General features: G+C 36.0%; 1 protein-coding gene across 3 annotated transcripts in view; it reads right to left on the bottom strand.

Annotated features, from left to right (window-relative positions):
- Window positions 1-22472, bottom strand: part of LOC136817586 (von Willebrand factor D and EGF domain-containing protein-like) — a 48877-nt gene that overhangs the window by 2226 nt on the left and 24179 nt on the right. For all 3 annotated transcript variants that reach the window (XM_067073911.1, XM_067073912.1, XM_067073913.1), the window contains 15 exons: window positions 22154-22240; window positions 18749-18912; window positions 17622-17781; window positions 16835-16972; window positions 14821-15006; window positions 14016-14239; window positions 12524-12717; window positions 11096-11379; window positions 9222-9465; window positions 8168-8304; window positions 5654-5926; window positions 4891-4996; window positions 2187-2393; window positions 1702-1860; window positions 649-680 (listed from right to left, as the gene is read on the bottom strand). In XM_067073911.1, coding sequence (XP_066930012.1) covers window positions 649-680; window positions 1702-1860; window positions 2187-2393; window positions 4891-4996; window positions 5654-5926; window positions 8168-8304; window positions 9222-9465; window positions 11096-11379; window positions 12524-12717; window positions 14016-14239; window positions 14821-15006; window positions 16835-16972; window positions 17622-17781; window positions 18749-18912; window positions 22154-22240 — 2595 coding nt within the window. The remainder of the gene's footprint in view (window positions 1-648; window positions 681-1701; window positions 1861-2186; window positions 2394-4890; window positions 4997-5653; window positions 5927-8167; window positions 8305-9221; window positions 9466-11095; window positions 11380-12523; window positions 12718-14015; window positions 14240-14820; window positions 15007-16834; window positions 16973-17621; window positions 17782-18748; window positions 18913-22153; window positions 22241-22472) is intronic.

Genomic DNA, 22472 nt, shown 5'->3' with positions numbered 1-22472 from the left:
CTAAGCACTTTTTGTAAAAGAGGGTGATGCAACATATTATTAACATCTTTTTAAAGTTCATAACGTCATTTTTGCAATTAAATTCTTAATTACTCTTAAGGGATTCGATTAAAAAGCAATTTATAAAGGCAATTCTTTGTTAAAAGTGTTAAGGAACCTGAAATATAACTTTTATGTTCAAATACCAAAATCTATTTTTGGACTATGGTCAGAGCCCTTAAATAGGAATTGATTAGCTTCGAATCCTGTATGGACGATTCGTTCCTTGAACGTCAAAATTGAAAACGTCAAAAAAGAAGACGTTACAAAGCAAAACAGTTAGAAACAGTTTTGCTCTACTATTTTCATCGGAACAGAACTGCTCCGTTTTGTTGTTCCAAAATGTTCCGAAATGAGTATGAACACTTTCTATCCGTAACAAATACCAAACCGGAGCGAAACGAAACCGTAACGTCTGAACATGGTCTAAGAGTGGCCTACCAGCTGACACACAACGTTGTTTCAACGTTTATCTAATGTTCATAACGTCTATATAACGTTAGATAGACGTTGAAACAACGTCGTTGCCAACTGGACTACCAAATTATTTTAACTAAACTTTAAGCCAAAATGGACTTTTAGAAAATCAAAAAGACAGTTTTTCCTTACTTTTTTGTTTACACTCTTCGCCAATGGAACAACTGGAAAAGTAAAGAGATTGAGATATCAAGATTACATATCATTTTGTCAAGCTACTTACTTGTCCATTACGTTTCTTTACGGGTATTTTAAATTTGTAGATCATATTTTATTCTTTATTAATTATTTCAAAGTAGCTTAGTTGAGTGGGTGACCTTAGTAAATAAAAAAAAATCAAAGTCAAGGCAATTTTTGCTAAAGGATTTTTTTCTCTCTGTGGGGATGAAAGTCCGAAAGGGGACAGAAAATCATTGTTTCTAGCTCAAAAAGAAAAACGGGGGTGGTTTTGGTTTTGGAGTGTAGTTTTTGCCGCCCAATTTCGAATGGGGATAAATCATACTTTAATTATCCAGTGGGGTTTAAATCCTAGGGTATTATTTACATGTGAGGCTGGGGGTCCACCGGATCTGTGGCACGGTGGTGTGTAAAGAGAAGTTTTTCGCACAAAGCTAATAGTTGAAGAATTTTTGACTTTATAAGTACAGTTGATTCTCTCTAAATCGATCTTCAAGGGATCAAAAACTTTGATCGAATTAGAGAAAGATTCTAATAATAGAGAGTAATTTAAACCACTTTACAGCTTTAGAGACCAATTTTAGTTCGAATTACAGAAAAATTCGAATAATAGAGGTTCGAATTAGAGAGAGTTGACTGTAAGTCTTTGTAAGCAGGGTTACCCTTGCAGACAGGTGCCGTGAATATAAAAATTTAACAGTTCCACTAGTTTGATTAAAAAACGTTTCAGTTTTTCATACTCAAAAGCTTAATCTTCAGTGAAAAAAGAAATCAGTTCGGGTATTTTGATTTTCTTTAACGGTAATGCATTGTGGGATTGTTTCCGGGGTATAATGAATTCCTCGAGGAATTCTAAGAGATTTATTGTAATACTCCTGAAACAATCCCACAATGCATCGCTGTTTTAGAAAAAATCAAGAAAACTCTGATAGGTCCATTCAACTAAGCAAAACATAACTTTTACTTTCGAGTTATTAAGAGCAAACTATAGTGCAAGCTTTTTTCGACTTTTTTCCGGTACATCCAGCAGGCAAACACAGCTAATAGTTCCATTATCACCTCTTTGGCATTCTGCACCATTGAAAGCTTGACAAGGACAATTAACAACCTCAAAATCATATGTAGAATACGAACTGTTGCCACAAATGTCAGTAACTTTGATCCATACTGGGAAAAAAAGAGGAAATTTTAGTTAGGATTTGTAAATGAGGTCCATATAACTTTTCAGATGAGTCAAGTATATTATCATTTAATGTTAAAGAATATTGCTTGAAATAAACTCGCTGGTTTTGGGAAGTAAAATAATGTTACTGTTGGCTTTAAGACATTTAATTCAATGGTCAAAGTTTTTTGTCTCAAGATGTTAATGAACTTGGCAATGAAAATTTTTGTTGAATTTGGAGATGATAAAGTCTCTTTTTGTACCAAACAGAGACGGAAAACCGTCATAAGGTCCTGCGTAAAAAGGACCTATTTGGCACACTGAAGGTTACCTGTGAACGTTTTGTTTTCTTCCTTGGGTGTCCATGTCAGTACTCCACCATTGGAGATCTCCATACCCAGTGGTGGTGATGGTGGTTCTATCAACTCATATTTCATCCTCTTCTGTTCAGGATCAAATACGGGGATAACGAAGCTCATTTCTTGGTCTTTAAAAACTTTGATAGGTTCAGTTGGTCGAAACACAGGTGCCAAGTTGTCTGAAATAGGCAAGAGAAAGAAAGGTATTATGCTGGTAATTGTAACTGTTGACTTCATTTCCAAGCGAGAGTGATTCTTAATCTTCTTAAATTTCATTTTGTTTTTTTTCTTATTTGTATTTTGCCAACAGTTTCTCCATCTTATTTGGAAGTCATGAACATTTCCAACACAAGCCAACTCGATGCAGACCCAAATTCTTTGAGCAACCATGTAGTCGAGGAATGGTGATTTATTTTTTCAAAAGTTTTCTCACATAGCACACACATAATATCAAAACTTCTTTTTTAGATTTCTATATTTTTTTTCAGCTATTCGAAAAATATTATTCCACATGGGAATAGCTTTTTTTACCATATTTTTAAATTCTGTAACGAGTTTTGATGAACACATTTGCATTTTCTGGTATTTTTACGTGTAAAGAAGGTAAGTGTCAAAAGAAAAGTTGGCTCGCTGTTTTTGATGATTATTTGAAATTTCGACATTAGGGAGTGGTCAGAAAGTATCTACTAGGGGGGAGTGGAGGATATTTTGAAAAATCCCAAAATACTTTCACACCCCCTCCCCTAGCCTGGAAAAAAATTTCGAACCCCCCCTCATAAGGCCCAATATTTTTTCGCACCCCCCCCACTAGAAAAATTTTTACGCAAAAAAAGAATTCATACAGATGCGGTACAAAGAGTATTATTTGTTTGTATGACAGTTTTTAAGTCAAAATTAGGTAAGGGAGATAGTTTAGCCCTGTAAAGTTGAGTATAGTCCTTTAGGAGATCTACCATTTTGATTGACGTTTACACCACGGGATTTTTTCCGTCGATTTCCATGGTTACGACGGAATTTCTCTGAAGTAAACAAAAGAAAAAAACCCGTGGTGTAAACGTCAATCAAAATGGTAGATCTCCTATAGGAATAGTCCAGGGTTAAAATAAGAATCAACGAGTTATTTTCTCTGAGTTTCCCAAAGTTTTGGGAGAAAATTACGGCTTATTTTCCCTGATACATAATCTCCCTACATTACAGAAGCATTACTCAATTACTCAAAATATCCTGAGGGGCCACCATGGTTGGCCCCGAAGGGAGAAAATTTTGAAGATCAGGTACTCGAGACCCTAAAATATAAGCTATTCTGTTGTTAAAAGGAGTCTGATAAATAAAATTCTCTGAGTTTGAAATTTCTATTTTTGAAAAACCTATATTTTCAGGTTTTCCAGGGTCTGTCAAAGCTCTGTGTATATAATTTATAAGATATTAGTAGAGACTAAGGAGGCACAACCATGGTTTGCGCCGACGGGAGAAAATTTCGATGTTTTTCACTACCATTTTAGCTAAAAGACACTTTGTTTTGACAAATTTCTTTCTGAAAAGTACTTTTTCAAACCACTCTGATGAGCTGTGAAAGCCACTAATCTGCTTCCCTCATTTAGCTCAATGCTACAAACCAAAAGGGCAAGGCGATGATGCCCAAATAATGTTAGTATGACATGTACATATATCAAATAAAATAAATTTTTGAAATCTTGAAGCGTAAAACTATGAAATTAGACTTCCTACATTTTCTCTTGAGTTGCCCAAAAGATTTGGAACCCCCCCCCCTAAACCCTCGAAAAATTTTTGGAACCCCCCCCTAGAATCCTCCACCCCCCTAGTAGATACTTTCTGACCACTCCCTTAATCATTTTTTTTTATAATAGTTGGATCCTCAATGGGCAAAGGCAGTTGACAGGACTGTAACGCCCTATACCGAACTTCACACATGCATGCATGCCTGACGAGTGAGAAAATGTACTGTATAAGATTATCAAATTAAAAATTATATTAAAAAAAAAAAATCTAAAACATTATAGTCTGCTTCACGCCTTACAGCCAATCATTGGATGTGAATGAAATACTGTATACGTTTTTCATGCATTGTAAGCTTCTAATCTTGGTTGATTAGAGATTCTTAAGAATCTGATTAGGAAGGTGCTGTGGTATAGTGGTCATTGACCTTGGTTGCTACACAGGCGACTGAGGTTCGATTCCCACTCGCAGCGGTTCACCTGGTAAGTGAATGAACCTCCGCCTGGGTCAACCCATGCCATGTAAGGGGTATTGGGTATCCAGTTCAAGGTGCTGAAAGCGTCTATAGTTGTTCAAATGGGCCTCTAACCCTCTCGCGACTCAACCAAATAGTAAAAATGGAAAAAAGGAAGGACGAAACACTTAATTGTGGATAGATATAGCGCTGAGCGTGAATTCAGTTTCTAGAGCGCTCTAAAGAGACTCTGTCAGGCCCGGCTTCTTCTCTCTCTCTGCTCTCTACAAATGTTTATAGTGTTTTGAGCCCTGTAGTGAGCCCCCGAACTGCACTGATGCGAGTCTTGGGAAGGTTTCTACGGAAAGACATATTCTAGATCGGGGTGCTCGTCTCTTATTTTCTCGTATGTCAGGTACATTAGAAAACTAAACATTGTCCCCATGCATTTTAAATGATACACAACCAAATATAAATTCTCTTACCATATCTTGGTTCAAAAGCATTTTCTCCACTACAGACTTTGCACCAATCCAATGGATGTGCATCTCCTTTGCCAAAACAATAATTGTTCACTCGGCAGGAGTCTTCCTAAAATTCGATGATGATGAAGTTAACTCATTTCTAATTTTACACCATATACCCAGCTGGCACACGACGTTGTTTCAACGTTCATCTAATGCTATATGGACGTTGTGAACATTAGATTAATGTTGAAACAACGTTGCGGGTCAGCTGGGATGATATTGAAGGCAGAAGCGTGCGGGGTCACAAATTTTGAAGATCTGTTGAATTTTCCAACTGATATTCAGACTTAGTCACTTCTGTACATGAGTTTCTATAACAATCAAAGGAAGATTTTTAAGACTTTTAGAACCATTCTAGTAGGCTCCCAAGGTGTTTTTGACAAATATTGAATGCGTTGGAATCGATTTTGTGAGAACGAAATACCGACTCATTTTTCATTACTACATCGACTATAAAGTTATATTTCAAAAATTACCATGTAAAATACATTACTAAAAGTTTCATGCTACTTATGCAATCATCAGATGTATATAACTTTATTGAATTTGCTCTACGGTTGTTCAACAAACACATTACATCGACTATATAGTTCTTATATACTTCGTTCTTATAAAAAAACATACACTTTTTTATATGAAAACAATTTTATAAGAACAATGAGGCTCAAAATCACCAAATAATTTAAGAACAATACTGAGCCTGAAAAAAAGTGTATCATACCTTCCACTGACAATCTTTAGTAGTGGCATTACATTGTAAACATTTGGAATCATACACCACAAATTGTGAACTCTCATTCGAGAAATTTTCCCCATTGTTTGACAATCGGATATCAAAACCCCCAACTGGAATTCCTTTTTGCGTTGACGAAAAAACAATATCGACTGGAACATCAGGTAGATCGCAACTCAACTCGGCGAAACTTAATAATTCACTGCTTTGAATTGTTGCTTCTCCGTTGAATTCTTCATCGATAGAATGGTCAGTAGTGAACTATAACAACCAAGAAGAATCATCATAACAAGATAAGGCACCTCCTTCTCATAAACCCACTGGGACCCCTTCCCACTGGAAAAATTGGCCAAAATATCGTTCCCGATGGAAAATAATACTCCAACTTTCGTCCCCACAGAAAATAATCAAATAAACCAATCCTCACTGCAAAATATTATGATATTTTCCCCATTCTCATTGAATTTTCTGACTTGAAAACAAAAGAATTGACATCCCCAGCTAAAACAATATGAGAAAATCAATCCCCATCGAGTTTCATTTCGTTATTCTTATACCAACTGGATGAAGAAATCCTGTCTGTGACAAGGGGGTGTGATAAGATAACCAAGTAGTAAGAAAGTCTTGCGGACGCAGCCGGAGGTGGCCCAAAGGCTCCTCTTTCCAGCTATCCACCTAAAGGCAGGGGGAGTGCGTCATTTTTTTTCTGGATTTCCTCACTTATCCTTAATATTTCTCTTATTAAATTGAGAACTATCAAGGAACATTTTTGAAACTTTGATATGAATTGATAAGCGATTGAACCCACGACCTCTGTCATCGTAGCTGGCTGGGGTCTCCTGAGAAAGACCCACAAAAAGCTTCTGTTTTTAACAACAGTGTTTAGTTTGAGGGTTGTATCTCTTATATTGATTAATCTACTGTTAATGTCATTTAGGTCCGAAGCAATACCATGTGAAATACAAACTCGAATCTCTATAACTCGAATGTTTTTTTAACTCGAACAAGTTTTCTGGTAACTGAACTGAAATGAAATTTCCTTTAAACTCGGACAAATCTTTGTTCCTGGTGTGTGTTATTATCTATATTATAATACGCTTAAATCGGAACTCTCCCATTCTCGCATGAGGCTTTTTCGCTAGCGATTTTTAAATACACGGCAATTTTTTTCGCGCCTTTTTGATTGTATATTCAATTCTATTCGCCAAGTGCACTTCCATTCAAGAGAGCACATTTCTCCTTGATGGAGAAACACAACTGACTGTGCAATAGCACTATCAGCATAATTTATAGTTTTTAAAAAAAAAGTTTATGTCGGTTATGAAATAATTTTGATTCGCATGGGAATACGTCGAAGATAAAATTTGAGTTTTCAAAAAGACATCATATTTATGATTACCCTTGAGATTAATAAAGCTCCGATGACATTTCCCGTCTATTTGATACTCTGATAAAAACATTTCAATTTAATGGACTTGACAATATGAGAAAAGTTGATGACTTATTCCCAATTCAATTATGAAATTTTTTTAATCAATGTTTGCTATTTTTTGTTCTATTGAGATAGCAAAATGAAAACGCTTTTACTTACGCATTGAGTTTAATTGTTAAATAATTGTTGACTCTGTTAAGAGGTATTGAAAAAAGGCACTCTTTATATTCCACCGTAAAGCACTGTGGTCTTTGGAGTGATCGGTGTTGCCAAGTACCTCTAATACTGAATTTGAATTTCTATTTGTTTTTTATCTTCATCCTTGCGTGAGGAAAATAATAGTCTTTCCTCTTCCAAAAACCCAAAAAAAAGCACGTTTAAAGTATGACCGATTTCTCGCGAGAAATTTTTAACTCAATTTTCACCAATATTTGCATGAGCATTATTTTTAGCGAGTCAAGAACATTATTGTTTGAAGGTTTTCAACAAAAGAAATTATGACAAATTTAAACAATTTAATAAGGAGAAGAAAAATCAAAATTCAACTAAAAATACTTTCACCATATTTTTTAATGTGCATTAATTTTAGTGTCCCCTTAAAAATTTTAAACATCAATTTTTACGAAAAAGGCCTAAATTTAAGAACATTTCTTCTCGCAAAATAAGTACATTTGTATACAAATCCCTACAAGTTTCTGAAAAATAGAAAAGCGAGCGAAGCGAGCGTATTAAAAGGAGTAAGAAGTCGTCTCGGACGACGCCGGGACGGCTAGTAGTTATAGAGACTCCTACTTTTTCAAGCAATAGACTTTTAGTTGAATTGAAACACACCTAGACGATGCTATCGTCCGTTTAAAGGGTCAGTAAGCACAGGAAAGTATAAATGCGCAGTCAGGGCGTCAGGGCGGTTTACGGGAAAAATAATGGCGGTAGAGTTTTGAAACAACTGTAAACACCTCCGCAACTGTTCACTCTCCCGAACTGAACTCCGTCTTCAAATTTATCCCGCCTCCTGAATTATTCCTTTTTTTAGTGATAATGTGTAGACGATAGTATCGTTTAAAACATACCTTGAGAGCCTTTGTTTGACAAGCTAAACTTTCAGAATTGATGAAGTTTCTACCAATGACACGTGTTCGAACGCAGTCCTTTTGACGAATGTCACACAATCCGTTGAAAGCCACTTTTACCAGCACTGGTGGATCATCTATAAAAATACATTATAAAGTTCATAATATTCTAGTGAGCACCTCACCAAAAACTGGGATTTCTCATCTCGTTTCTTAGTGAGTTCCACTTTTTGTGAATTCACATCTTTCAAGTGTAGTTTAAATTTGCCACTATACTGGCTAAAACCGGGGTCTTTCCGTAGAAAACATTACGTCATCGATATCATGAATACTCAACTCTCTCTAATTTGAACTTCTACTATTATTCACATCATTTCTTTAATTTGAAAAAAAGTCTATACCCTATGAAAATTGTATGGTCGAACGTAATGTTTTAGGAGGACAAATGCAATTCATGCAAATTTCAAAGAGACCAGGGCATGAATTCCTATACCTAGACTCTGGTAAACTCTTAATGAAATAGTATGGGCAAGATTTGTTATAAAAATATATTTAGACCAATGAATTCAATTTATTTACCCTACTAATAAACTGAGATAGAGGGGATATGAATCCCAACTGGCGCGCAATGTTGTTTCAACGTTTATCTAATGTTCACAGATCAATATAAAGTTAGATAAACGTTGAAAAAACGTCGTGTGCCAGCAGGGAAGAGGGACTTCTGACCATAGATTCAAGTCCAAAGTTCTAGGTAGATGTCATGTTTTGGCTGAAAAGTGTGCCGAGGTCGCGTGGCATCACAATAGAATTTCAGTGCTTGACCAATAAGAAGCTTCGCGGGTCTTTTGAAAACAATAGCAGCAATATTTTTTGCGATATTCACTTTCTTTTTTGTTTGTTTGGAAGAGCTTAAAGTAGAACATCTAGCCTTTTTGACTTTATAAATCTATGGTCAGAAGTCCCTCTTCCCTGCTGGCACACGACGTTTTTTAACGTTTATCTAATTTTATATGGACCTGTGAAAATTAGATAAACAGAAATCTGTGCTTTTCACCTTCGTGGATGGAACAATCAGCAGACAAATATCCTTCATCACAAACACATGTTGCATTAGCACAATAACCATTACCACTACATTCGTTTGGACATAAGATTTCTGCAACAGCTTTTGGTGGTTGAAGTTGACCAGTAGTATCATCTGTTTTCCATAATGTGATATTTCGAAGGGTGACTTCCTCACATGCATCTTTCATGACACCAACAGCTGATGATGTTGCAACTTCTATATCATCCAAGATCTATAAAGATTATAGAAGCATTTGGATGTTCTTAATTTTTTGAGTTTTTAGCCTAAATATTTTCTTAACAGCGTTCTTAATTTCCCCCATTTTGTGAGTATTTTGGTCCAGTTTCCTATGAAATCAGGTGTTTTAGAATCCACAAAGCCTTAAAATGTTCTTCACTTGCTCTTAAGATTTTGGCCATCGAAACCTTATGTTTTTGGTTTGTTCTTATACAAAAAGCGTGTAATTAAGATTGTTAATTAATATCAACGTCTATCAAACATTCATAACGTCCATCTAACATTAGATGAACGTTGAAGCAACGTTTTTTTCCCTGTCATGCGCTAGCTGGGTAACAAAAGACATAAGTTCATGTCTTTTGTCTAGCTGGTACACAATGTTTCTGCAACGTTCATCTAATGTTCATAACTAACGTCGAAACAACTTCTTAAGTACCGTGAATAGCACAGGTCAAAATCATATATTGACGATGTGCCGACGAATCGAGATTCTATTCAGCGCGCAATCAACGAAGACAAAAGTAACCATGACGACCATCCAAGATCTTGGATGAGGTTCAAAGTTGATATTTTTATTCCCGTCGTTGAAAACACAATTTACAAAAAGTCATCAATGCTTTGTAAAAAGAGTCAGTGATAGAGAATCATAACATAAAGTATGTCTATTATTTCGATTCAATTAAAGTGACATTTCCATAACTAATAGTTTAGTAATGACTGTTATACAATTGGGAATCGTGTAGAAGATTTCTTTCGAAATAAACTCATTTCAATTACACTTGGAGGTTTCTGGGGAATTCGTAAATAGTAAACTGCATACTGATACAGTCTGCTAGACATTAATATGGTAATATTTGCTCTTCATCTTTGATTTTTTGTACAGTGATTAGATTGACACATGCGCGATGAAGTTTCTATTATTTGTCTTCAGAGGTTATTATATTTTTTGAAAAATTAACCCTCTAATACTCAGGGTACTTCTTAAGGCCGGACTCCACGTTCATGCGAAATGGGCGACAGTTTTTTTCTTAACCTTTTTTTGCCTGAACAAAAGATTACGTCATAAAAAAGTTTCGCGCGAACAAAAAAAGAATTGATGGAAGTTCTGCTTTTTTCGTCCGTTACGTCAATTTCTACCAGTGGAATTGCTTCATTTTTCAACCAATGACCTTACAAAAACGTCAAAGGATGATGGCGAACAAGAAGATGATGAATATCAAAGAAATCATCGATCCCGATGGGCACAAACGTCTTTTGGTCGTCTAATGTATGTTTCCAGGACGTCCATAGGTCTTAAAGCCGTCCATTTAATGTCCATAAGAGTTATGGTTACTTTTCTCTGCGTTGATTGCGCGCTGAATATAATCTGGATTGGTCGGCACAGCGTCGATATATGATTTCGACCTTAACTTTTCACAGTACTTATTCGATGAAAAGTTACCCTAAAAAACGAATTAGAAAGTGTCAACTGCATTTGTATATGTGATATCTGTACATTATCATTCAGTAGAAACCCAGCTGGCACACAACGTTGTTTAAACGTTAATCTAACGTTAAATGGACGTTGTGAACGTTAGATTAACATTGAAACAACGCTGTGCGCCAGCTGGGAAGAATCTCCTAACCTTTGTATCTTCAACACAGCTCTCTATGATGCCATCAATATCAAGGTCGGGAACGAGTTCCAAACATACTTTTCCACTCTCTGATTCTCGCAATGCTTTGTCACAATTAAAGATAGCCTGCACTTCAGTGATACCATTAGGTGTTGGGAAAGAAGGTAGCGTTTTATTAGGCTGGATAGGATCGTAAAAATATACCGCATCTTCGCCATCATCTGGCAAGATTAAGGTTTTCTGTGTTTCAACATCCCGACGTCTTCGCCTCCTTTTACCACAGTGTTCAGCTCCTGAAAAATAAAATGTATAGAAATGTTTGATTGTTTTAAATAATTAGAGTTCTAAAGGCTCTGTCAGGTCACTTCCTAACTCAGTCTCTGTTTCGGAAGTCTTTTTGATCCTTTGTAGTTACCGTTGGAAAGAACATGAAGTTTCGATATGAAATAGTTATCGGACAGCTACGAGTACAATATGAGAAATATATTTCCATATTGTACAAGCAAAAAATGTCTGATAACTGGTTTATCGGTGACCGAAAAAATGCACTTTTTGTGTCGGAAAAAAGCGCAGGGCATTTTTGTAGCAAAGTGACGTTAGATTGCTTCTACCGCTAAAATGTAAGAACATCTTTTTGTCAATTTATATTTTGTACATGTAAAAAAAAAGATATGTTGTATTCTTTTTAACTAATCAGATTGCAGATATTTTTTGGATCGCTGATAAAAATTAGAATCATGCCGACAAATCCCTAAAACCGGGTTTAAAACTAAATGGAGCAAGTTATTTGGTATGATCATATAAAAAAGTGTGCTTTGTTTTGAAAGTCACTGCACAGGAGAACAGAAGCCTTCTGCGGGAGAAGTTTTTGTCTCGTTGCGATATGCCAATGATTATTTCAAGGATTATTTTGAAATCTAGTACAGTAGAGTCATTTGTATTTCGAATGTCTTCTCCTTAACTCGACCAAGTTTTGTTGAAAGTAAGTTTACAACCGCAGTCGAGGGTGACCCAAAGGCTCCCTTTTCGTATAGCTGTCTACCCGAAGGTAGGCGAGGGCGCCACTCCTTTCCCTGGATTTCTCCACTTACCCTTGATCTGTCTCTTTAGTTGCTAAGCATCAAGCAGAGAGGCATCAAGTACCATTTCGGGAATCTTTGGTATGACCCGGCTGGGGATCGAACCCACAACCTTGCCTACCGTAGCTGGATGCTCTACCTTCATGCTACGGTCACTTACGTTTTGTTGGACCTTAAGTTAAAAATTCCTTACAAACCTTACTCCATAGCTGAAATTTCCTTAACTCGAAAAAAATTGCGTCCCCTTGAGGGTTGGAGTCATGGAGACTAGATCACTTCGCAATTCTTTAAATACATAATTTTTAGTGGAATCATTCCCGAAAAAAAGAATTATTCTTCGTAACGTGGGAAAACTTACCTGGAAAATTGAGCTCCTGATATTGGTTATTTCCGACAATATATTTTGGACGATCAACAATAGCATTAGTAGTACAATTGATAACTTGGTTGTTCTGAGCGTTTTCACTGCAGAAACAGTATGTTTTGAATCTTTCAGCCAAACATTTTTGTGGTCCACCACGATGATAAAATAAACTTGATCCAGGTGTTAACCTATTAACAGCAAAAAGTTTTTCATTTCTAGGTCGTGCATAGCATACCTTATCGGTGAAAAGTTTTATTTAGTTGGAGTTTTTTTTTCGTCACCTAGAGGCATTTTTGTCACTTTCCCCTGACCAAAATTTCAAATTCGTCACTTTTCCCGACCAAAATTTCAAATTAGTCACTTTTTACCGACCGAAATTTCACATTCGTCACTTTTCACCGACCGAAAATTCAAATTCGTCACTTTTCACCGACCGAAATTTCAAATTCGTCACTTTTCCCCAACCAAATTTTTTAAATGTTCCTGACAAATATAGAGCATAAGAGGGAATTATCAAGATTTTTAGTAATACTCATTTGTTTCAATAGTTTTATTACAACATTAAATTACCGCTACAAACTATTATCTTTTCTTTCTGACAAAAATGCCTGGAAGTGAGGGACATCTTCATAAAGTAAAAACTTTGTTAATATTTGGATTTTTTAAAGACTTATTAAGTTTTGGGTGGGGAAAAAATCAGGTAAAAGTTTTGGTCGGGTATAAAAAAATCGGGTAAAAGTTTTGGTTGGGTAATAAAATATCGTAGAAAATTAAAATTTGTCTGGGGACAATTTCATCACCCCCTCAAAATTTTCGTCGTTGCAGCTAACGCTTGCGTAGCGAACTGCTTTCCCCGATTATTATTGTGGAACTTTTTTTATAAGAACGTCTTAATTGGTTTTGAGCCTGAAAGTGCTTATGTTATTGGCAATAATGAGCCTAAAATACTTTTAAAAAATCCTTCACCCGACCTAGAAGATATTTTTTGACCACTCCCTAATTCCCTTAATATCCTTATGACTTATAGAAATTGGCTGCCCCCAGTAAAATAAATTTGCTATAATTCAAAGATGGGAAGTAAAAGAATTACTGCAATTATAGAATGAATTTTTAAATTAATTCATATGATTTTAAGCAAATTTGGGAATATTTTTACTTCCCCTTTTCAGGATGGCCATATTATTATGATGTTTTTATTTTTTCCAACATTTCAGCCTAGTTCTTATAAAATGTGTTGTAATGAAAAAGTGCTTATATCTGATGCTGGCCAATAATAAATCTTTTCTACCGTAGCTACCAATTGCCACGCGGGTATTTTTTTGTCCGCTTTATCCCACTAAAACTGTCCCAGTCCTTTTTTCGCACCTATAGACAATAGGTAAATGTGTCAAAAAGGATTGGATCGAGTTTAGGGGGATAACTAAATAATTAAGCGGTGCGCGCCTGACCGCGCGACTACGGTCGAAAAGATGTATATAGATCTTACTTCCAACTTTCTGTGAAACCAAGTGGCGCTTGACCGCCTCCTTGGAATTTCTGTCCTTCTTTACTGGTCAAATCATTGGAAGACGAACTGTCCCAGATACCACATAAACCAGATGTATTTTTATAATCATCTGAGGGAAGTTTGACCACGATATTTGCGTAGTAAGTGTTACCAAACCAACGTCTTGCTTCGAAGCGAACGGATGCACCAGACGGGAAAGAAAACTTAAATAAAAAAATTAGGTTGTAGTCAGCGATGTAAACTGACACTCCAACTTGAAAGACACGTAGACACGCAAAATATGTGTAGGAGAGCAGATTTTTATGACACTGTAATAATCTATTCATAATATAAAAGGATAATTACTGGGTCATAAAATCTGCTTTCCGACACACATTTTGCGCCCCCCTTGTCTACGCTATTGAGATATTACGCGGGAAAAAAATGAACGTCCCATTGGGTTAAGCCTTGAAAAGAAAATTTGTCGGCGGGATGCTAACCAACACCCTCTCACCAACTATTGCTCGCTCTTCTACGCAGCTTCTTGGTTATAGGTTATTAATAAAACTTTCAGCAACTATTGCAAAATAGATAGTCACATGCAATGTAAATGTTCAGACAATTTCACCAGTGTATTGTAGCGATAACTGTAAGTTAGAGATTAGCTTCTGGCAAATGGCTTTTTTTTTATATTGAAAAACTTTTTATTTCTTTTATGATTATAGTTCGAAAGTGCATGTCACTCGGAAAATAAATTATCGAGACCGGATTGATAAAATCAACATTATCAGCATTTTTTTCATACCTCAAAAACTTTTCCATCAGGACTACGATTAATTCTAGTTCCAGGTTGTGGTTCAACAGTACTCGCGAACCTAGCACGTGGTACATTGTCTCGGCACATGTCCACCACCATGACGTCATCACCTTCTCTGGCTGCTACTCCACAATTACAGGACACCGAAGCGCAAACAAAAGTTCGTACGTGCACCTGCGTTGAAAATACGTTTTTATAGTAAATTTCCTAATTACCTCCCTAACTGCCCTACCCCGTTGTAGAAAAATAAATCGCTAGAAAAAGTGTTACATTTTGTCCTTATTGAAAATTATAGGGAAAGAAGGAAGAATACAAATGCTCGTTGGTTGGGTGTTTTTCCACTGACGGCTTGAGGTAACGGGATTAATGTAACTTTTGATAAACCGACGAATACCCCAAACCATAGAATTATTATAGACACTGGATTAACAACTGGCTGATTTTTGCCAATCTCTCATATTCAAACCTTGTCCGCAGTAATGAAATTATTGTTAGCCCTCCTTCCACCATTAAAATGATCCTTCATAGCATTCTTATTGCATTTCTCATCAAAATACACTTATTCAATTCCCAAATGAGACTTTAAGTTCTCCTCCGAGATTTGAACTAATATAGTTATTACGGAGGCTAAGTATCAAAGATAAATCTACGCGACGAACGGACCTTTTCTCTGCAAGATGACGGTAAGGGTAGCAAAGTAGATGTTACATCTTCTTTGTTCAACAACGAAGATTTTCACGGTTTTTCGTTCTTGAGCTGTTTTAGCCTGGATTCTAAAGAAAATGCAGGTCCACATGTTTAATGCAGGTTGTGGGTCAAAACCCGTCCGTTCGTCGCGTTGGTTTATCTTTGATACTTAACCTCCCTATTTACTAATTATACGTCGCTATGACGTTTTAAATTGCGAGAAAGATGCAAAAACGATGGAAAGGCAATACTTGGCTCTCCACCGTTTCATTCGATGTTTATTCAGAGTCTCTATAATAAATCCATGCCCAAACTAACACCCATTATGTCCCAGGAGTCTTCAAATGTTACTTTTATTAATACAGTCAACTTCTTATGAACTCCTCTGGGACTCAATTACCATAGCAATATTTTGAAAACGATGTAAGCGTTGCGTGATGTAACTTATGTGAAAAGGTCTATTACTAAGCATTTATCTCATGGTTGACTGAAATCGAATGACGTTTTCGCTTATACGTCAATTTGTAATTTTGCCGTGAACTTCTAATTTCCCTCCTAGCTTTTGTAATTTCCTGCAAAAGTGAAGTTTCCATCGTTTAGAAATTAATCACCTTTTTCAAGTTTCTTACTAACTTCTAAGGCTCTAAGTAAATGGAATACTATCCAATTTAAACGCGATTTGCGTTTCCATGACTTTTTTGAGACCTTTTCTTTAAGTTTCAGATTGATTTCCAGTGTTAAATTGACGTCTTTCAGAATTGTAAGAATTTCAATCCAAACCATGAGATTACTAGTCCAAATTTTCTAATGATCATAAAATAATCCGTCTGCAAGGAACTATACTGTTGCCAGTCATTCAATAGGCCGTTGCGTTCGCCTATAGGTCTACATTCAGTGCTAAAATACTTGGCACAAAAGGGAAATTCCCCACGAAATTTTATAACCACAAACAATTTGGAAGCATTCTAAATTAACTTGGAAACTTAGGACCTTAGGATCTGAAGATCCAAAAGTTCAAAAATGGTCCGGTAGGGCTTGAAATATAAGAAACTAATAAATCCTTCCCAGATCGAAATATTCGATGAAACCAAGTTGGAGATCCGAAAATGACATTCTCGCTCGAACTTTAATTTTTGAAAAATGGTAAATAGCCAAAATTGCCAATATGTTATGGCACTGATTGTAGTTACTTTATTTTCCTTATACCAAAGGAAACTCTAAATATTGGAATGAAGAATTTGATTTATACACAAAGCACATTACTATAATTCTATCGGTAAATCCTTTGAAAAAACTCCTCTATAACTGAGCCTACCTCAAATAGACGTGCACCAGATTTGGTATAAACATAATCACCAACTCTGTAATGGTCGAATCTTCTGTTATCAAATGTTGTAATGTGTGGATCACCATTGGAATAGCAATTGGCTGTTGTAACATCTTTAGTGTGTACCTATAGACAAAATTGACAAAAGGCTAGATCCGGAACTCCTGGGTGAGAAACAAGACCACTCATTTCCCAACCTAATCACATGATTCGTGTGGCTTTCATACAAAATTTTTTAATGTTGGGCAAATCTTAAGGCTCTGCTTTTTTCTTGCTTGAGAAAGGTTGAAGATTCCTCTTTAGCCCAGGGCTTCAAACTCAATGGACGTACCCGTCAATTTGCAAACCTAGCAATATACCCTTTCCGACTGAAATCGGATCATCGATATACATGAGTAAAAGACGTATTGAATTTCAACTATTCAAAAAGTGTAATAAACAAAAAGAGACAAAACAATACCAACAAGAGGACACAACAACACAACATGCTCGGGATGAATATTCATGAAATGGAAAGCAAGTGTGTGATATCAAAATAAAGATGAACTATTACTTTTAATTATTGATGCATATTTCATAGATCAACTGACCAGTTCTTTTTCTAGTTCTATCTTTTGAATTGCAGCCAAACAAAATATAAATTCCTTGCATAAAGGCTCGGAAAATATGACGAAAAATCTGAGCTCGAAAAATATATCCCGTATTGTACCGTGTGCTACTTAAACCTTTCTGGGCGGTATGTAAAGAATAAATATTGTTGAGATGACGATCTTACCGTCACATCTGGAAACTCTGCATGGCATTTCCAATCGGGTACAAATAGAGTTAAAGGAATATGAAATTTGATTTTCATTGATTTATCACCGTCGTCAATAAAATCTCTTTTGGCAACAACTTCCATTGTTTTTACTTGACCAGCTGGACCCTTCTTAAAACTGAAATGAAGAATGCAATAAACTTCCAGCCTAAAAGTGCGGGTTTTCCCAGTGGTTTCAGTCATTCCAAGAGAAGATACATAAATTTGTTAATCAAAATATCTAAAGAACATCCCTGTATCACAGACTGCGCTTCGACCCAAGCCCTATTGGAATATTAGGCAGCACTATCGTCCCCAGTGTGAAAATAACCTGGAATTTCAGCCCGGCTAGAAAATTGACTTATATTTCATCCTGCAATTCAAAGTTTAAAATTTGTTTTTCAAAAAGTTTAATAGTCTTGACAACTTATTCAGGTATAGTGTCTGGATAAGGATGACTCGCATAAGACCGGAACACCAGATCAGTGGCGTGGTGGGAAAATTTCTCTGGGGTGGCCAAGGCAAATATGGCGCCCTTTTTAAAGATTTTTTGTTTTTGGCGCCCCTCTCTATACGCTCATTTATGAACACAAAAAGGGAGTGTGCGAGCGAAGCGAGCCAAAAATTTTTGAGTTTTTGAGGTAATGAGGGGCGCCATTTTTGTTTTTTCATTTGTCAATCTTTCGATATGGGTGCCTGAAAAATCCTTCTTGGCGTCCCTTATTTTTTGGCGCCCCCTCTCAAAAGGGCCCCGCTGGGGGGGGGGGCTGGCCCCCCTGGCCCCCCCTGCCACCACGCCACTGCACCAGATGTATCCAGTAGTTTATACAAGCAATATTATCCCGTATCAAATTGAATATTCACGTCTTTTATAAGATAAGAATATCAAAAAATTGCATCTTTATGGGTTTAGGCATAAATGTTCCTATTATCAGCTATTTGTAAGTATTCTTGGTCTTATTTTATGAGAAATTGCATGGTTTAAATAAAACCTGTAAACCCCCTGAAATGTGATCTCAAAATGTTCCGAAATTATTGACTTCGAAGTTGCATATTATGATATTCTTTGGTTCTTATAAAAAGCGTGTATTGGTTGATAAAGTAACCTTATTTTACAAAAACTCAGAACGCCATTATTCTGCGTTTGTGCAACTTCAAGGTCGACCGCACAATCAGGAAATAATGGCTCGCAGGTGATTGGTACAGTGGTCTCGAACTTTAACTCTTTTGGTGCATCATTCTCAGCCAAATCTATCGTTGTAGGGCTGATCTAAAATGGAAAAAAATGTATACCGTATACTTGGAATAAACGCGGCGCGGGCGTTTATTAATTTTTTTGGATTTTAGATAGTGCGTTTATTCGAGGGGGGAAGGGTGTTTAATTGTTTCAAATAAACACCAATTTTAGAAGGGAGGCGTTTATTTGAAGGAGAATTTTATTTGAGGGGGAGTTTAAAAGAAGAGGGCGTTTGTTCGAAGTATTAGTGTATAGATTGATCATCATATAGATTGATATCAATAAAAATTTAGCACATTAACACATGGAGGTATAAAGAAAAACAGGAGTTGAATGTGTCGGTAATTGGTCGTTAAAGTCTATTGATTTCTTTTACAAAATGTATCAAAAGGAATTCTAAGCTCGCCTTTTTTGTAGAACTCAAGTTTGCTCAGAACGTTTTAATTATCAGTATTGAACATTGTAGCCTCTTAACCTTTCAAAGCCGCTAACTTTTTTGAAAAAGGCCAAAAATTTCATCATTTTCTTCTGGAAATTTATTTTTTCAAAGGCAATTTCTCGACCAGGACAAACGATTAAGGTATTAACTTTGGTATCATTGGAAAGCTCTTTCTCTCAGCTACGAAAAATAGGAGATTTTTTTTGTCTGAATCTGACGTGGTCAGGAGTTATGACCAAAAGACTGTGTATCGGTAAAATGACCTTTTCAAAACGTATATATACGTGTTTCGCCTCCTAAGGGTTAACATGGACTCAATGATTTTTCATTTTTCATTTAAAATGCCTTTATCTACTTTCTCTTAGTACCAATAGTCATTTTGGACAGTTTGGGCCAGTTTTAAAGATTTAAAAAATTTTTATTAACCTTTCAAAGCCGCTAACTTTTTTGAAAAAGGCCAAAAATTTCATCATGTTTTTCTGGAAATTTATTTTTTCAAAGGCAATTTCTCGACCAGGACAAACGATTAAGGTATCAACTTTGGTATCACTAGAAAGCTCTTTCTCTCAGCTACGAAAAATAGCAGATTTTTTTTGTCTGAATCTGAAGTGGTCAGTTATGACCAAAAGACTGTGTATCGGTAAAATGACCTTTTCAAAACGTATATATACGTGTTTCGCCTCCTAAGGGTTAATATTCGAAAATTAAACAAAACTAGCCGTATGCGCAGCATCGCACGCTGCGTGTCCCAATCCAGCGAATCACTATACATATAAAAAATCTCTGTAGGAAGAAATATAACTGCCAAAATAGTGATACGATTTTCATTTAATGAAAAAAATAGATAAAAGATAACATTGCATTGCAATTTTTAATCACAATTAAGTAATTGGCTTAGAAGAATTATATTTTCGATCTTTTTAGCCATCGTGGCTAGCCATCGTGGCTGGACATTCGAGAGTGACTTTGTAAGACTTTGAAAAGTTTTGAAAGTGATAGGGAGCCGCTATAGTAAACAGAAAGTTTTAAAGATCATCTGAATTAGGAATCTTCTAAAGCAAAAAATATATTTGTGAAGAAGGTTGATTTTAACCCATCCAGCTCCAATGTTGCTGTAAAGAAAATAGTATACTGGCGTCTCAAAGTTAGTCTAGTGGTAGGAAAACTGCGTGGGGTGCAAAGAGACGATGGTTCAACGCCGTGAAGAAGAGGCTTTGTAGAGCTTTGTTATAATTTCGAACACTTTTTACAGAACGTTGTAAACACACACGTTTAAGCGTATTAATATATAGACTTCGTCCACGACACAAGTTTACGTTCCATTTCGTTATCCGTTCAATTTTGTTTTGAAAAGATATTTTCTCAAGCCAAAAAATGAAAAGTTCTTTATAAGCACACGCACTTTCAGACTCAATTTGTAGCCATTAAGTGGCTGGAGTATTTTGGAGGAAAGTATCAAGCAATAGAGTTCACTTTAAAAAAACATTGATCGAAAAATCTTATTATTTGACGAAGGGTTGCCAAGTTTACAGGGCTCTTTTTGTCGAAATATTTTCTTACACTGATGTCAGAAACAATGAATCTCGTTTCAACTAATTTCTAAAGCTTCAATGGCTGCGTTTAGACCAGCCTGGCATTTGTAATTGCTTGCAGTATTCTTTTGAATTCTATTGTTCCGCGCAATTGTTCGGTTTGTCAAACGCCTAATGATGACAGCGTGTTGGCATTTCGTTGGCATTTGAAATGCCATTTTGAGCAAAGGAATCCCCTTTTCTGGCATTTCAAATCAAACAAAGGAACCAAAACAAAGAGAAAAAATGATATTTTTGATTTTTTAAAGTTTTTGCACGTTTTTTATTCAGTTCTTTCTATAGATTGTAAAATTTGCAAGATTTGCCATAGCCTAGCCCTACGGCAAAAAGTTTCAGTCTTAATGACTGCAGTTTTTGAGAAATTCCATGCTTTTCATTGTTTGATCTGTCAAAGTTGAACTTGATGGAATCACCTTTTCAGTAATGGCTCTAAAAAGACGATTCCTTAAATGCCATGACAGAAAATACAATGGAAAAGCTATTAAAATCGACTCACTCATGAGCAAATGCCAAATTACAAATGCCAGTTGGTCTAAACGCAGCCAATGAGCCAATAAGATTTCACCAATGGATAAAAGAGCTCATTAAAAATGCACGATATATGAGATTATGAGCATACATACATCGTAACTTTTTTAATCGTAAAGCGAGCTTGGTTACAATAGCATACTTCTCCTGTTTCTTTATATCTCCATGTTTTGTCATCATTACAACTATACAAATAATACAGCTTTGATTTAGGGTCAGATGTTTCACTCCCTAATTGTTTGTAATTCTAATTGTTCCCAGCTCAGAAAAAACCAGTGGGGATGAGGTTTGAGTGCAATTTTTTCCTTTGAATTTCAAATGGGGTTAAAATCAACGGCGCTGAAATATAAGGGTATCTTTCCTAACCGGAACGAAAAATTTGGGCAATTTCTTTCAGAAGGGGGATCAAATTTTCCGCCTCCCCTCTCGAAGATACATTTCACCCTCTCCAAATTAACTACTGGACACTGTCCTGATATGAAATATGTGTCCGATATGAAACGGTAACACTTATGTAAAAATAAAACCTTTAAAGCTTGTTACATTACCAAATCCTATTTGAGAATAGTTGCACACACAATTCAGTAGTGGGTCTTAGTAGGCTTAAATTTAAGCGTCTTGATTTCCTTATAATGAGTATGGCTAAAAACCCTCCGTCATAAGATTTAGAACCTTGCTTGAATCTGCACTGAACAAGGATCAATTTAAGTCTTACCTTTATTCCAGCAAAGAAATCATCGCTTCTTTTGGTATCAGAAATATCTTCGGAGTCCGGGAATACAGAACTAACCTCACAAAAGAACTGAAAAATATAACAAAAAGGAGCTTTATATCCGATTTAGGAAAAAATAATTAGGCAAAAATATTTGATTGTTTTGACTCATGAAATAAGCAACAAGCTTAAATCAAAAACCATCTGGCTATCCTCAATCTCGTAACCAGAGCCACTTGCATCACTTATTAAAGGTTTTGTTTTAAAATAAGAGTGATAATGTTTGTTTACTCATCAATTTTAATTTACAAGCTTTTTCACA

This window comes from Clytia hemisphaerica, unplaced genomic scaffold (genome assembly GCF_902728285.1).
Source record: "Clytia hemisphaerica strain Z4C2 unplaced genomic scaffold, Clytia hemisphaerica genome assembly, whole genome shotgun sequence".
Classification (NCBI taxonomy): domain Eukaryota; kingdom Metazoa; phylum Cnidaria; class Hydrozoa; order Leptothecata; family Clytiidae; genus Clytia; species Clytia hemisphaerica.
This window is presented reverse-complemented; position numbering and strand designations above follow the sequence as displayed.